This window comes from Hemibagrus wyckioides, linkage group LG10, assembly GCF_019097595.1.
Source record: "Hemibagrus wyckioides isolate EC202008001 linkage group LG10, SWU_Hwy_1.0, whole genome shotgun sequence".
Lineage (NCBI taxonomy): Eukaryota > Metazoa > Chordata > Actinopteri > Siluriformes > Bagridae > Hemibagrus > Hemibagrus wyckioides.
In genome coordinates, this window is record NC_080719.1 from 7,477,800 (window position 1) to 7,494,334 (window position 16,535).

Here is a 16,535-nt window from a genome sequence, read left to right on the forward strand (position 1 = left end):
AAATATTAATGAAGGGCACAGGAACCAATTAGCGCAGTCATTTATTAGAAAGTGGTCAGATGCAAATACAAAATAAATTAAGAAGCAAGTCAATATAATAGCTGAGAGTAAAAAAAAAAAAAAAAAAATAATGAACTACCTGTCAATTTGCAAGCTACATTTCACAATAAACTTGGCGAGATGAATAAATAGGAAACTTTTCCAAATTTTGACACCTAACTTTTAAAAAAAATAAATAAAGGCATTGTGTCATTAAACATGACATGGTGATATTCTAGCAAGGCCCCATGCTGTGTTGGCGTCTGTGTGTGCAGCAGAAGTGTAAGCTCTTCACCTGCGCCGTAACGGAGTAGTCTTCTTTGGAACTCTGCGTGGGTTTGGCACAAACGTCCATCTTTCCTCTGCACCCACTGCCGGCTTTGTCCTTTCTGCCGCTTTCTTCTGTAACCTGACAACAGCAACACCAACGAGGAAGTTACATCAGCTTTCCTCAGGAGAAAGCGGCCTGAGGGCCTGGAAAAAAAAAAAAAAACTAAGGAGACTTATGAGAACTTGTTATATTTGGTCTGTTCAGTACTGAAACCAGGTCCTTGCCTAGTATCCCTTGTGCTGTCCTTTTAAAGTGTTTTTTTTTTTTTTTACTTTAAAACAAAAAACAAATCGTTCTGTTGGAGAGAAAGTGCTTAGTCCAGAGTTTCTCCAGCACCAGGACCCTGGATATTCAAGCTGTGTGTGAAAATACCTTTAAATACATTACACTGAATGTGTGAGCGCTAGGATCCTCAACCTTATGTATTAGATCTTCAATGGCTGGTTACACAAATCTTCAGTTGTATGGATGAAAAACAGTAAATCTTCAGAAACGCACTCACGTTATTGTCCTCTTCCTCTCCAGGGCTTTCCTAGTGGCAGCAGACAGAGAACCTTTCCTTCTGCCCTGCAGCTCTGTATTCTCCTGGAAAAAACCCCCCCAAAAAACACATTCTTCTAATTTTACAGAGTAACATTCGGTCAGTACATGAAAAGCTCACCAGATCTTCAAATTCTATGCATACATTTACTTATCTTTAAAAAAAAATAAATAAGCGAGTGGGTGTAAATTCCTGGGAAGTGTCCTGACTTTCTAGCCATTAATGTATTGCCAGTGCAATTTTCAGCATGATACTGACAGACAGAGGCTTTAACCTATGCTGGTCCTTAAAAGCCTGTTTACAATCCCTATTGGATTTGTTTATCAGGAGGAGGATGCTAATATGCTTTGTATACGTGATAGAAATTTCTCATTGACAGCAGTATAATTATCACAGGAGGAAATCACAAAGTATACAAGCATCCATTATTTGTTTAGTGACTTGGGAAGCATTTAATATATGGGAGTTAGTCACTGATATGCATGCTTTGAGACTAAATAAGGCAAGGAGCAGCAGGCAAACGCCTGAAATATTTTTCATTAAAATTTTTCATTTCATTTCATTGTCTGTACCGCTTATCTGATCTATCCTCGGGTCACGGGGAGCCTCAGGCGTCATCGGGCATCAAGGCAGGATACACTCTGGACGGAGTGCCAACCCATCGCAGGGCACACACTCACACTCTCATTCACTCACGCAATCACACACTACGGGCAGTTTAGAGTCTCCAATCAGCCTAGAAGCATGTCTTTGGACTGTGGGAGGAAACTGGAGCACCCGGGGGAAACCCACCAAGCACGGGGAGAACATGCAAACTCCACACACACAGCGAGTGTACTCCGTTTAACTAAGTTACAGTGTATGTATTTGAAACTCCTGATACCTGCCGTATGATTAGACGACACTTTGACCAATATCACGAAATTATAACAGCAGCTAGGTATGAACCTTGAATTATTCACTTTGATCATTACATTCCAGGTATAAAAACAGATAATTAAAAACTCATAAAATGCCAGCAGGCATAGAGCCAATAACCAAATGTCCTGAGGCTTGCTGTCAGCTTGACACTTTTAGATGGTATTGACGTACAGCACTTCCACGATCGATACGGAAAATACACAAGAGCAAAGCCAGTGATCACAGAGTGATTGAGTGATAAGAAAAAGAATAAGAAGCCTGTTAGACTGTTACAGCTTTAGAGTTGATTCGGTACTCCAGACCCAAGGCCATTTGCACCAACAAGTTTTAATAGAATTATTTGAATGTGACTTCTGTGCAGTCCTGAAGTTGAGATCATAATGACATTACCGTACGTCTGAGCTCCCTCTCTCTGGTCAGCTGGCGGTCCCAGCTGATCACCTGCATGCGCTCTGCAGGAGACACTCTGAAGAACAGGTCGTGTAGCTCGTACTGTGCTGAGCGCAACTGTAATAGAGAGATGTGAAAAGATATTAAAAGCTAACATGTAGGCTTTAGGGTGAGACCAGTTAAAATTAAACCTGCTTTAAAAGGGTGGTTTTTCGGGAAATAGAAAAATAATACTATGCACACTTTGGACCAAATGTGGTGGTCAGTAAGGACAGGTAGAATGCATTTTGATGAAACATCCACAGACAGGCTTCTTGTTATTTTAGAAGCACCAAGTGCTGCTCCTCATATGTTCATTCATACATGTACTTACAAATAGATCATTTTAACAGTTAGTATACACATAAAGAATTCATTCGGATTGAGGAAGACCTTCGCACGTCAGAGAGAGTGTGCTTACCTGTAGTGTGACTCTTTCTTGTAGGACTCGATCCTGTTTGCTGTTGTACTCTCTGCCTGGTGTGGGAGGCTGAAAGCTCTGGAGAAACAGCCGAGTGTCCTTTGTGAGAGGTTAAAACAAATAAATTAGAACGGTGTTATTAAATTTCTAATATCTATTTTTTTCATTAACATGCAGTTCCTGTAAACACTTTCATGAAACAACAAAAAACTTAACATTAACACAAAAAAGCTATTAAAATAATATAAACAGTATACATCTATAGATACACTCAGTAAACAGCTAGCTAGAGAATGTCATGATATTTGTTTAAGTGACCTGATAATGCAAGTCCCAAACGCAAAGCTGAGTCATTTTAGACATAACAACACTTATCACAGTTCTTATGTAATTCTGAGAGGATTGACAAATATGCGCCAAGTACTACTTTATATCCGTGACACTATTTTTAGTCAAATTTCCATTGATGAGACACCATCTGTGCTGCTTTCAGTGTCGAGTCTCTGAGTTATTTGTATGATTGTTATTACAGTTTTTCCAAAATCATTGTTGGAAAAGAAAAATAATATAACAAATGACTTAATAGTCAAAGGAAGACATATTTTAAAGGGGTGTTTGGAAGAGGTTTTTGCATTTGTCACCTTAATGGTTCTGATGAGCTGAGCTACTCTCTCTGTATGAAGAAGCCTGCGGGTCAGGTAGCCTTTCACAGCCGCTGCCACCAGGGGGCGATGACACAGAGGAAGACGGGACTAGAAGAGCACAGACACAAGCCATAAAGAGGGAAGGGGGGGAAAAAAAAAAAATCAGGAATGTAACCCAGCAACACCACTAGGATTATTCCACATCTACATTACTAGCAATAACCTTTATATGAATTGGTTTATACGTTACTGGCAATGTCGTGGAAGGCACCTGTGAAATGTGCAGCGAGTCTGACAGAGCACTCAGTTCAGACAGTGTGAGCTCATGTGGATGGGAAGAAGAGCCCAGCCCCACAGAAACAGGGGAGGAGGAGAGACAGGAGGTTGTCATGTCCTCCAGACGTGATCCTGAGCTGGGACATGGGAAGGACACGCTCCGTAGAAACTGGTACTTCATTGCCAGAGACTGAAATGGAGAGAGAAAGAAAATGGATGAATGGATGGACAGAGGCTAAAAGAGGCCATGAGATATAATGGATGAAGAGAGGAGGGTGGGTCCAAAAGAGGCCAATGGGAGAAAATAAGGGAATGGTTTGAGATGAAACAGGGTAAATGAAGGACGGTAACTTGGGCAAAAATATTAATGGGGAACACAGGTGGCATTATTAGACACCCCACTAAAAGACATGAGCAACAGGGCACTGAGGGATCAGCACTTAAGCTCAGACACTCATCAATTAAACAAAAATGATCCGCTCATTTTCTGTGTCAATTCCCAAAACAAGGCTGGATTTCTCCTTTCTGACCTGATACACCCACCAAAAGAGGGGGGAGAGAGAGAGAGGGAGAGAGAGAGAGAGAGATGCCAGGATCCATTACAAAAGCAGCCCAAGTTCATTAATGGTCTGTTAGATGCATAAATTACAGCATGTAATTAATGGTGCAAGGACACGGCCTACAGAGCACAGTGAAGGAGAAATAGAAGCCAACGTCCTTGAATAAGAGAAACAGATGTAGCTTATGCTTCTTTCTGAAGATTTAATTCAACTTTTAGACAAAGCTCTTTTGACATTTCGGACTGCGGTTTTGGGCCTTTCTATACATTGCCACTGCTATATACAATCACTGAGCACTTTATATGAAACAAATGTATACCTTCTCATTCATGCAGTTATCTAATCAGCCAATATTGTGGCAGCAGTGCAATGCATAAAATCATGCTGATACGGACCAGCAGTTTCAGGTAATGTTCACATCAGCTATCAGAATGGGTGGAAAAATGTCACTGTTACAGCCAAACAGGAAGAAGTTAGAGGTTTGCCATTCCACCAGTGAACAGGAAGGGGAATAAAGGTTAATGTGATATCTGTAAGTGCCTCTAAGAATTGAAAATTTTAGCCAAGCATTATAAAGATTTCTGAAATAATGCACTATTATGGTGTCCCACATATTATGTGAACATGTAGCATTAAGATGTCCCTTCACAGAAACACAAAGTGTGCTCCATTAAGACATGCCAAGTTTGCCAAGCACAGAGCCTTGGGCTCAACCCCACGTAACAGCCAGGCCTCATCGCCTGTCATCAGTGCCTGACTTCACTAATACTTCTGTGGCTGAATGAGAACAAAAGCCTGCAGCCACGCTCCAAAATCTACTGGAAAGCCTTTCCAGATGAGTGGAGGATTTAAAACAGCGAAAAGTGGACTAAATCTGGATCGGAAGGCACATGAGTGTGACTGGTAAGGTGCCCAAAAACCTTTAGCCATGAGTTATGAAATCAAATTTGTATAGATTTACAAAAGTATATAATTATTAAAGTAATCATGTTACAGTTTGAAATATTTTTTTTAAATGAGGGGCTATTTAATTATTAGACTGTTTCAGATTTGCTCCAACCTGTTGCGTTAGGTCCTGTGGTAATGTAGAACAGAATTAATGATCTAGTATAATGTGTTCCATTGCATTTGTCACCTGCAGCATTTCATGCTGTTGTCTCCACTGCTCCTCCATCAGAGCTTTGACCTGCGCACCATGCTCATCCCTCAGCTCTAGCTCCTGCACCGCCCTCTGCATCGCTGATGACATATAAAGCGTAAGCTCTCAGTTAGTCTACATCATTTCTTTAATAATGGTTCATTCTAATCATGACAGATCAACTAATCGCTGCAGCAGCACTTAAAGCAAAATCATTATGCTGCACAGAAGCACAACTTCTCGCAGGGTACTTAACGAGCATCACAAGTGAGACAAGACTATTATCTCACCATCATCATTACAGCGAGGGGGTTTATCAAGAATTATCCTCTTAAAAGGATCATAAAGCCAGTCTGACAAAATATGCCTCATATGGGTTAACAATGGGATTTAAAGGAAGGAAAGGCAATAGCATTCCTTTACAAACAAACAAAATTGAAGCATTACGCAATAAGCCAATTACTTTTTTCTCTTTTACAAAACAAAGTTCTTATGCTTCATTGTGGTTTAGAGCTGCTGGGTATAAGATCTAGAAATTCTGCAAAAGTTAGGCATACTTCTCTCTGTGATGATGTAGGACGCGTGTGAACTGGTTATATGACGTATGAATTTTGTTGTTTATAGTCTTTCCCATAACTTACTTTGTCCCTTTAATGTCCGACAAAAGAAATCCTACAGACTGTAGCTTTAAAAACTGTCATACAAGTGCGCATTCAGTAATCAGTGACGCAGGATGTTCAGAAACGCTTCTCTTACCTTTAGGTGTACTGGACTGAGGTCGTTCCTCATTGCTCTGTTGGCCCAACGTGTTTCCATCCACAATGTTCATTTGTAGCCTGCGTTTGGCACGTGACACCCCCTCTTGCCCAACCAGCTCTGGGGTCAGCTGCTTTCCTCTGGGTCCAGACTGGGACCACAGTCCTGAGGGTGTGTCCACATCATAAGACCGATTAAGAGATGAGCCATTTAGGGAGTCTTCCATGTTTTCAGATGCTTTCTTTTTGTCGCCCGAGGCATTCTTCCTTTCTTCAAGCTGATTGTTGGCATTTGTGAAAACAGCAGTCCTCTCAGAGAGCTGCTTTGAACCACTGATGGTACAGAAAGCCTCCGGCACCCTCATTTTCTGCACCAGAGAGGTGACACGTTGTGGCGGATCATGCTGTATCCCATGATCCTTAGCTAGGACTTTCTGCTGTACTGTCTCACTAAAAGTAACCACACATGGAGACTTTCCATCACTAGCAGGCAGAGAAACACTTTCATGTTCCGAAAGCAGGGTTTGCTGGGGGTTGTTGGCTGCGTCTGTGGGATTGTGTGCCTGCGACTCTGCGAGTGTAGACTCCAGATCGGAGATTAGAACTTTAAGGCTTGACAGGTTAAGCTCCAGCTGAGCGATCTGTTTGGCCTGATCCATGCTCTTGCACACAGGCACAACTCCCTCAGTCCCTGGCGGGAGACTTACAGGTCTGCTTTTGCTTTGCCCACATGGATTTGGTCTTGCTTCATCATCCACACAGACAGGCATCTTGACCAGGGCTTTTCTGACTGAGGCAGACGTGGCACTGCCTTTTTTACTGCGCACCGGGCTTAAGCAAATCTTGGGAGTAGGAATATTCTTAAATTTTTTATTTCCTGTTAGGCAAGGTCTGGGCAACATGCTGCCCATTTTCTTGCCCCTGGACTGGTAAAGAGATTTTGCTGAAGTGGATTGAGTGGGACTGACAGCTGTATTTGGACGGTTTGAGAAAGCTGACGCCTTTCCGTTTGTACTCCCTGTGCTGTTTGAGGCTGAAGTGAGATTAAGGCAATCTGTGTGTTGGTGGATGGCTTCACAATGCTCTATACTCTCTCTCCCTTCACCTTGTTTGTGTGTCAGGGGATCTTGATCTGCTAAATGATCCTCCCCCTGGTTCTCACTGGTTCTCTTGACCTCAGCCTGCCCATTGTCCCCTGGCAGCCATCCTTCATTTTCCTTATCAGAGAGACTGTGTTCATTGGCACGTCCAGCTTCACTGGCTTTCAAAGCCTTTGCCTGGTTACGCAGGAGTCGCTGACGCCGCCTGTGCTCTTGAGATTTCTTCAAAAGATTCTGCAGACTCATGTGGTAAGGTCCTTCGGACAGCTCTGGCTCCACTTCTAAATTTACTGGCTCTGTACCCTCATTAATCTGTGCATTGTTCAAAGCTAGATACTCCTCCTCCAGGACCTCTCCATCTACTGGAGTATGGCTGATAATGTCACCAGCCCTATTAGACTGGTTTGAGGAATTTAATATAACTTCACCACCATGCGATTGTCTGCCCTCTGGAACTTTTCTGATGTTTTCTGTTCTGTTAATCCAGCTAGGGGTGATGTCATTGGTTTCATTTGTCACATATCCAGATGATAGCCCTTGGTGGCTAGCATCTAAAAGAGAATGTTTCTCCGAATAAGAGAGTGGGGATGAGTCATATCCATAACCTGTGTTCATCTCCACAGCTCGCTCCAGCTTGTGACCAAACACAGGAAGACCTCCAAACAGAACAGTTGTGTGACTGCTCTCTAATGAATCTTCTCCTTCAAAAGGTCTAAGGCTTAAAGCTGTATGACCATCACAAGCTGTAGATGTTAGTGGGTGACTTTCCATTATTGCCATTTTCTCACTAGGCATTTGTTGAGTGAGAGTTAAGGAGGATGAATTCCAGTGGCTTTCAGTAGCTTTGTTATACTCATTGTAACCTCCATGAAGGCAAGTGATGCTTTGGCATTTAGTGTTTAATGGATTTTCTAGTCCTGTCTCATCCTTAAACTCTTCAATGGTTGGAACCTTTCGCAGCTAAATCAAAGGAAGAAAGCATAAAAAGACTGTAAATAATTGGATATGTAACAAGCTGACATCTGTGGCATTCTGCGATTTATGCATTACCTGAACACTCTCTAGTATGGCCTGTACATGAGACACCCGAGACAGTGACAATGTTTTCCTCTTATTTGTAAGATTAGTGGCTGCTTCTCTCAGGCTTTGCATTTCTTCCTTCTGATCTTTGTTCAGCTGAAAAAGAAATACTTTAAGTCATGTTCAGTCTCCAGAATTCATAGAATTCACAGAAAATTATGCCTTCATGCACTATCAGAATTACTGTAATTATATATCAATCATTTACTAAAAGCTGCACTCAAATCAAGATTATGTGAAAGCTAGGAAAAAAAGAATTGATAGCAGTATTTTTAATTTCCACACAGTGGAGGAAAGTGCAGTTTTTGGAGACAACAGTTAGCGATATTTTAATTTTCTAAAAATAACTTGCTTACAATGACACTGTGTACACTAATGTACACTACAGAAAAATTCTTCTTCTGACTTTCCATGTGGTATGTAGAGCTGCATTCAAGTGTTATTTGGACTGAATTATTGCCTGCTTGTGATGTCTTCGAGCTTAAAGTGTACCGCAATTGCTAGCTCATTAGATAAGCATATAAATTATAGTACCTTCCTTACAAGATCCCAACAGGTGTCCTTTATTATTAAAGTTTTGCACCGTTTGCATTTAATACAGCTTCCAACCTTCTTGGAATAGACTCATACAATTTCTGAACATCTTCTAGCGAAATACTGTACCATTCATCAAAATTTCCCATATTGGTTTAATGATATTAAGTCAAGTGATTGAGCTGGCCGTGGCAGGTGGACCATAGGATGCACCTGATCACTTAAATGTCCAAATACTTGCTGGCAGTAACACAACCACGTACGCTAAAGACAGGGCCAGCGGAACACCAAGATATGGCTGCTGAAATCTTCAAAAATCAAAGCTCCACGTTTGACCAGTTGTACAGTTCACTGGAGGTTCTCCATACATAAACTCAACCTGTTATTGGGAATAATATAAATGATGATTCATCAGACCATAATCACTCCAGTTTCGTCTTCAGCTGTCCAGGCTTTATGATCATGACTCCATCTTTTTCACATTTTAGCACTGATGTCTGTGATTAATGGTTTATCAGCTGCAACTCTTTCATTGATGTTGGCTTTGTGAAGTTCTCTGTGGACTGTTTTTGTGTAAACATGGTCTTTAAGTTCTGCTGTCACTTTTGCCGCAGTAGTTCAGTGTTGTTTGGACACAATCCTTCCTAGTGTTTGACAGTCCCTATTATTAAGTTTTGATTTCCGTCCATTATTCTTCTTCGCTCATGAAATCCTGCCATGATTTGTATACACAGTCATAATCGTAGACACTGTTGCACTTGAAACACCAAACAGTTGACCATTAAAGATGCTCCTGCTAAACAGGCACCCACAACCTGTCCCCCGCTGGACGTTTGATAAGTCTTAAACTAACTAACCACTCCTCAACACAACTTGTTTTATACTAGCATGCGACCTAGACAATATATAGCAACAAAATAATAATAATAATAATAAAAACAACAATAATTTTTCCACAGTAGCCTACAGAAATAATATTAACCTCTAATAACAATGGGTGTTGAGATTATTTTGTATATACACTATATTGCCAAAAGGTTTGGGACACCCCTCCAAATTCAGGTGTTGTTTTTCAAGGGTTGGGCTTGGCCCCTTAGTTCCAGTGAAAGGAACTTTTAATGCTTCAACATACCGAGACATTTTGGACAATTTCATGCTCCCAACTTTGTGGGAACAGTTTGGTGGATGACCCCTTCCTGTTCCAACATGAACGTACACCCGTGCACAAAGCAAGGTCCATAAAGACATGGATGAGTGAGTTTGGTGTGGAGGAACTTGACTGGCCTGTACAGAGTCCTGACCTCAACCTGATAGAACACCTTTGGGATGAATTAGAGCAGAGACTGAGAGCCAGGCCTTCTCATTCAACGTCAGTGCACTGGTGTGCAGTCATGTTGGAACAGGAAGAGGTCATCCCCAAACTGTTCCCACATTGTCTTGTCAAAATGTCTTGGTATGCTGAAGCATTAAGAGTTCCTTTCACTGGAACTAAGGAGCCCCTGAAAAACAACACCTGAATTCAATGATGTGAAGGGGTGTCCCAAATCTTTTGGCAATATAGTGTGTGTGTGTGTACATATATACATATACACGTGTGTGTATTTATTATTAATGTTTTATTTCGCCTACTGTCCATCACTACAAAATCAGTACACTATATTCACAATTAAAGCCAACACAAAATTCTCAGACACTTACCAGAGGAGGCAGAATGGGCAAGCCGTGAAATCTTATGGTCGATGACGGCTGGTTGATTTGGGGTTCAGGAGGCTTTTCACTGACATTCCTCTGTATGTGGATAGCTTGTCTTTGGATAAATTCCTCATAGTTTTCCATTGTATAAAGAACCCTTAACGTACTGCTTGCTTGAAAAGAATAATTTGTCCTCAGAGTTTGTTAAACAAACGCATCAGGCTAACGTCCAGCATGTTAAGAAAACAAGCGACAAACTGTTAGCAGTAATGATGACTGGCATATCTCTTATTTAGCTTGCTAGCGCTTACTTTACTCTGTAATTTTTCAAACAAGACCCTATAATTATCACATGATCAACGCGAGGAACAGAAAAATCTCCATTTTTATAAAGAGTTATCTAGAGCCCGTTAGAATCAAGCAGCTAACTAACAGCAGGCTAATTTATCCCAGATACGAGATGCTAACATCAAACTGTAGCTCAAAACAACCCACTTCAAGTCTCCTAATGTAAATGAGGCAAAACTCTTACATTTTTACTTGAGAAATGTAAAAAACCTCCCATGTAAACAGAATAAGCGTTAGTTTTAACTCAGTTGCCGTTAGCGACCTAGCCCAATGTTTACGTTTTTTTTAGCCGTTTCGTAGTGAAAAGTGCGTTTCCTAGCTGCACTCTGACAAGCCCCGCCTCCTGGGGTAGGATTTGCTGTTAGGCTCCCGCCTCTTGCGCGGGACAGACAACTGTCCAATCATCGAACAGCGCGAGAGTATGAAACGCTAGTCAGTTTTAGCGCGAGGCGTTGTCGGAATACAAGTGTGTTAAAAAAACACACCTCTAACCGTCATCCTGAGTGTTTTTTGGTGTAAAACAGCAAAACAAAGGTGGATCTGGATCGAGGCGCACCAAAGAGAGAAAGTCTGAGGTCACTTACAAACTAGCGAATTGGTGTCCGTCTGAAAAGCGCGTAGCATAAACGTTATATATTTATAAGCTTTTCGTTTATTTTTTAAATCATAGTAATAAATCCAATTCCCCCGGGGATTCCGTTACGGCTTTTGCCGCGCGTTCATGTTAAAGCCTCTGTATTTCAGCCACAGCGCCACCTACAGACACGGAAGAGTTTAAAGCCGCTCAGGAGAACAAAAGACTGGCTTGAACAGTCTCACATAAAGTAGATATAAATGTTTAATGCACGCTTCTCAAAGTTTTATAAGTCAGTGACGCTTATCGGTGTGAAAAAAACAAACATTTTCCTTGGCAGTATAACAATAATTATTCAAATATATCCATAAATACATACGTACACCCTTAGGATCCATAGACAGACAGATAGATGGATGGATGGGTGGATGGACAGACAGACAGATAGATAGATAGATAGATAGATAGACAGACAGTAGGACAGAGAGATGGATGGATGGATGGATGGATGGATGGATAGACAGACAGACAGACAGACAGATAGATAGATAGATAGATAGATAGATAGATAGATAGATAGATAGACAGACAGTAGGATAGATAGATAGATAGATAGATAGATAGATAGATAGATAGATAGATAGATAGATAGACAGACAGTAGGATAGATAGATAGATAGATAGATAGATAGATAGATAGATAGATAGATAGACAGACAGACAGACAGATAGATAGATAGATAGATAGATAGATAGATAGATAGACAGTAGGACAGAGAGATGGATGGATGGATGGATGGATGGATAGACAGACAGACAGACAGATAGATAGATAGATAGATAGATAGATAGATAGATAGATAGACAGAGAGATGAATGGATAGATAGATAGATAGATAGATAGATAGATAGATAGATAGATAGATAGATAGATAGATAGATAGATAGATAGACAGTAGGACAGAGATGGATGGATGGATGGATAGATAGACAGACAGTAGGATAGATAGATAGATAGATAGATAGACAGACAGACAGACAGACAGACAGACAGATAGATAGATAGATAGATAGATAGATAGACGGACAGACAGACAGACAGACAGACAGATAGATAGATAGATAGATAGATAGATAGATAGATAGATAGATAGATAGACAGTAGGACAGAGATGGATGGATGGATGGATAGATAGACAGACAGTAGGATAGATAGATAGATAGACAGACAGACAGACAGACAGATAGATAGATAGATAGATAGATAGATAGATAGATAGATAGATAGATAGATAGATAGATAGATAGATAGACGGACAGACAGACAGACAGACAGACAGATAGATAGATAGATAGATAGACAGAGAGATGAATGGATGGATAGATAGATAGATAGATAGATAGATAGATAGATAGATAGATAGATAGATAGATAATTGCCCATTATTGTGGTCAAGAAAAAAAAATAAAATTAATGGCAACTGTTTCAAAATGACAAAAGTACAAAAAAGCAGAGATCTTGTTTGGTTTTTGTTTGTTTCTTTGAAATTGGCAAGGCACGCACACAATTACTGTGCACTGAGCGCACGGTTGCATCACTAAGTAATAGTAAAGATATTAGCAGGCATGGATAGTGAAACATCAGTGCAATACTGCAGCTCCAGCAGCGCTGTGACTCATTATAAAGTCTTTTTGCTGTAGGTAAGAATAACCTGGCATTATTTTCCTGAGTGCAGTGCAGCTGTGAAAGGGTTATGCATCCGATGGGAGTTCATTATAGCTAAATATTTATTAAATGCTCATTGTGCTGTAGCATCAGAATTATTAAGTGGGCCGATGAGCTTTTACTCCTGAACTTTTCCACCCACAGAATCTAAATCAATCACTGAACCAGTTCGATAAGATAACTGGAACTTGTTCTTAAGTGATTGACCTTTAAATTAGTAAATGAACAGCTTTTTTTTGCCCTCCTCACACCATTTAAAATCCATTCAGGAGAGAAGACCAGTCAACTATAACAAGTCAGCACTAACAACAACAGTAGTTAATATCCTATTGATCTCCACTTTCATGTCATTAAAAAATTCAGACAAAGGCATTAAGGTTTAAAGGCCATTATTTCATACACTATTTAGTGCACAGATGGAGGGAGTTATTTGTAATTCAGCCATGACACAGTGTCGTCTGGCTAACAGCTCCTAACACAAAAAAGTCCCTATGATAAAATAGAGAGAGAGAGAGAGAGTCAGGAAAGTCATCTACACCTCAGCAAGCACATTCCTTTATGATAAGTTACAGCCTCTGTAAGGACAGACACGAGATTTGTCATTTCTCGGTCATCGGACGTGATCAGCTGTCTGTGCTGTTGAGAGTGGCGAGCATGCGCGCGCTCTGGAACGCGCCAAGACACCTGCGCGCCCACGTGAAGCGGCGTGGGGCGTTCACTCGGATCCATCATGATCATCATGTTTTTAACTGATGTCAAGCCAAAAATATGTCCGCCGATAGGTTGTTCCAACTGGGTCACTCTCTGCTACAGTCATTTCAAAAGCTGCTTGATAAAATAAAATGAAATGTGGCAGAGCTATTAATGCACAAAAAAATCTAAACATGCAAGATTCTTAATATAGACAAATTAGGTCATACATTCAGATCAAATTAAACACACACACAGACACAGATAGATATACACTCATTAAATGCACACACACACAGATAGATAGATACACACTCATTAAACACACACACACACACACAGACACAAAGGCGGCAGTGTTTTTCAAAATGTATTTATTGGTCATATACAAAATAAAGTAAGCTGTATATCAACAAACATACAGTATATACATCAATAAATTAAAAGACGCCCCAGACTGACTGATACAGTTAATTTCATCATTAATATACCAATACATTATATTATTTATCTACAAATTCCAAAAAGTACAATAACTTAGTTGATAAATACTTACAATTAAATGGACTTTTACTGTATGTATAATTCCCATACAAAGTACTGTGACAGAATTCATTACACCCCATACAGAAAAAAAACCAAACAGATTCTTTTTACAGACAAAAAAATAAAATAAAATAAAATAAAATGATGCTTTCCATGTTCATTACCTCTCAATTTATATCTTGAGAACTTTGGGAGAGAAAAAAAACAAAAAACAGAAAAACATCACTCCTATGATGAGGTCTGTCATGTGGACATAGCAGTTTGAGTGATGGAGAGAATCAAAAGGGGAAAAAAATGAAAACAAATTGGTCTATGAAAGGGGACAAAAACAAAACTCTCTCTGAAATGCTGCATACAAATTGATTTTGCATTAAAATGATACATTTCTTTTTGCTTCACACAGAGGAGTCAGAAAGTCAACAAGCACCAAAAAAGCTAAAAGAAGCACAAAAGTGCCATCAATATAAACGTATAAAATATCCGACAGTATGTGGGGGGATCCTCGTTTTATTGATTTAGGAGTCATGAATCGGGAAGAGAAGTTACACGGCGCGATAAGCAAGTCCCAAACACCGATGGCAACGATGTTAACAATTACAATAGCAGTGCAATAAGAGGTTAATGATTTAAAACTGCCCACGGCGGGCAAATGCAGGCGGAAATCTGGGTTTCTTGGTTAAACCTTGACAAGGGACGAGAGACGTGAAGAATTTGAGACTCATTTGTCTTTGAGAAGAAATGAAACCTTTCAATGATCCTCCCAAGAGGTTTAAAGTGAAAGGCAACTGGGAACGCCACAGAGCAGGCAAGAACGAATAGAAGTCATCGGGTACGATGTATTAATGTAGCTTGGCGTAGTTAACGCACTACACTTTACACTCCGCAGGAGGAGAAGTAGGACAAAGTGTTGCAATTTTGCACGGCAACAGAAACGGACACCTGAGACCAGAGCGAGCTCTCAGTCAGCCTGCTGCTTCCTACTGATCTGACAAAAGAGCCGGTTGTGGCTCGGGGTCAAACGGGTGCGAGTTGGTGGTTACACACACATTGTTCTCAGCAAGGTCATCTCAAGCGAGTGTCTGAGCCAAATCTGGAAGCTGTTCCCAGGATTGTCTCAGTTTGCTTTTAATATCCACTGGGTTCTGCTCCTGGGAGGTAGCACTATTTTTGAAAGGGGGGGGGGGAAACGAATTGTAAGTGTATTTTCTATTGAAAAACGCCACACAAAAGAAGTTGTGTTACTGTATCAGAGGATGTTCCAGAAACAGTCTTGAGGTAAATGTTAATTGTTGCATTGTTAAATGTTGATTGTTGTTGCATTAGCTTTGTTGATTAATCTCAATCGCTGCTGAATAAATCCAGCTTGGTCTGCCCGGCTACAAAAACACTGACTGGACCGGTCAAGCTTGTAGACCTCTTTTTGGCAGTCGGTAAAGTTCATTTCCATCTTTTTTTTTGTTGTTTTGTTTTGTTACTAGTTTTGACTCATGTTCATCAATAAATTTCAGATTTTCTACCTGCCTTGCTCCTGATTTTCTTTAAAAATAATTTTGTCTATGATGTAGCATTAGTGGCAGGGATTCAGAAACGGTTTCTTTCTACCAGCTGGCAAAGGCGGTCTACCAGCTTGAGCAGCTCAGTCTCTGTTTTGGCATCTGGTAGCTGGATTTTTCAGCAGGAATGTGATATTTATACATGCAAATAAAGCGCCTTGAGAAAAATTAGACAAGCTGTAGCAATCAAACAAATGGAAAACTGGAAACAGTCTCTCACTGTTTGTGGTTACTGGAAAAGGAAAAAGAAAAACCAACAACGAAAAAACAGAAATCTTATCTTCCCCTACCGCCCACATTTGCATATAATTCATATGTTCACTTCAACACCAAGTCACCACGACGACGACAACAATGACGTACGTGAACGAGCCGAGCCACCCCGTCCTCCCCCTGCCAACGGCGCGACAGAAAGAGGAGGAGTGCAAGTCTAAAAGTTTTAGGCAGTGGCGCTACCTGGAGCACAAGCACTTCCATGAGGAGCACGGCATTGTTTCGCTAGTAAGCTAGTAGCATTAGTTTAACCCTTTAAAAAACACACACACACAGCGCTCACGGAAACGTCGCACAGAACTGCCACAGCCGATAGGAGAAACGCCACCACTGGTTACGAAAGCAACGCCAAAAATGGACCAAA

At 40.6% G+C, this 16,535-nt stretch overlaps 1 protein-coding gene across 5 annotated transcripts; it reads right to left on the reverse strand.

Annotated features, from left to right (window-relative positions):
• Positions 1-49: 49 nt before the first annotated feature.
• si:ch73-100l22.3 (centriolar coiled-coil protein of 110 kDa) lies at positions 50-11,525 on the reverse strand. 5 transcript variants are annotated; one of them, XM_058400588.1, is made up of 10 exons: positions 10,468-11,525; positions 8,206-8,331; positions 6,057-8,115; positions 5,298-5,401; positions 3,577-3,792; positions 3,324-3,434; positions 2,683-2,781; positions 2,223-2,339; positions 873-955; positions 50-513 (listed from the first exon to the last, which is right to left on the reverse strand). In XM_058400588.1, the coding sequence occupies exons 1-10, from the start codon at positions 10,603-10,605 to the stop codon at positions 216-218; spliced, it is 3,351 nt and encodes a 1,116-aa protein (XP_058256571.1). In that variant the 5' UTR covers positions 10,606-11,525; the 3' UTR covers positions 50-215. The 5 variants fall into 5 exon arrangements, with proteins under 5 accessions (XP_058256571.1, XP_058256573.1, XP_058256572.1 ...); XM_058400590.1 differs by having other exon boundaries at positions 51-448; positions 10,468-11,499; XM_058400589.1 differs by having other exon boundaries at positions 52-513; positions 3,598-3,792; positions 10,468-11,497.
• Between the last annotated feature and the right edge of the window lie 5,010 nt (positions 11,526-16,535).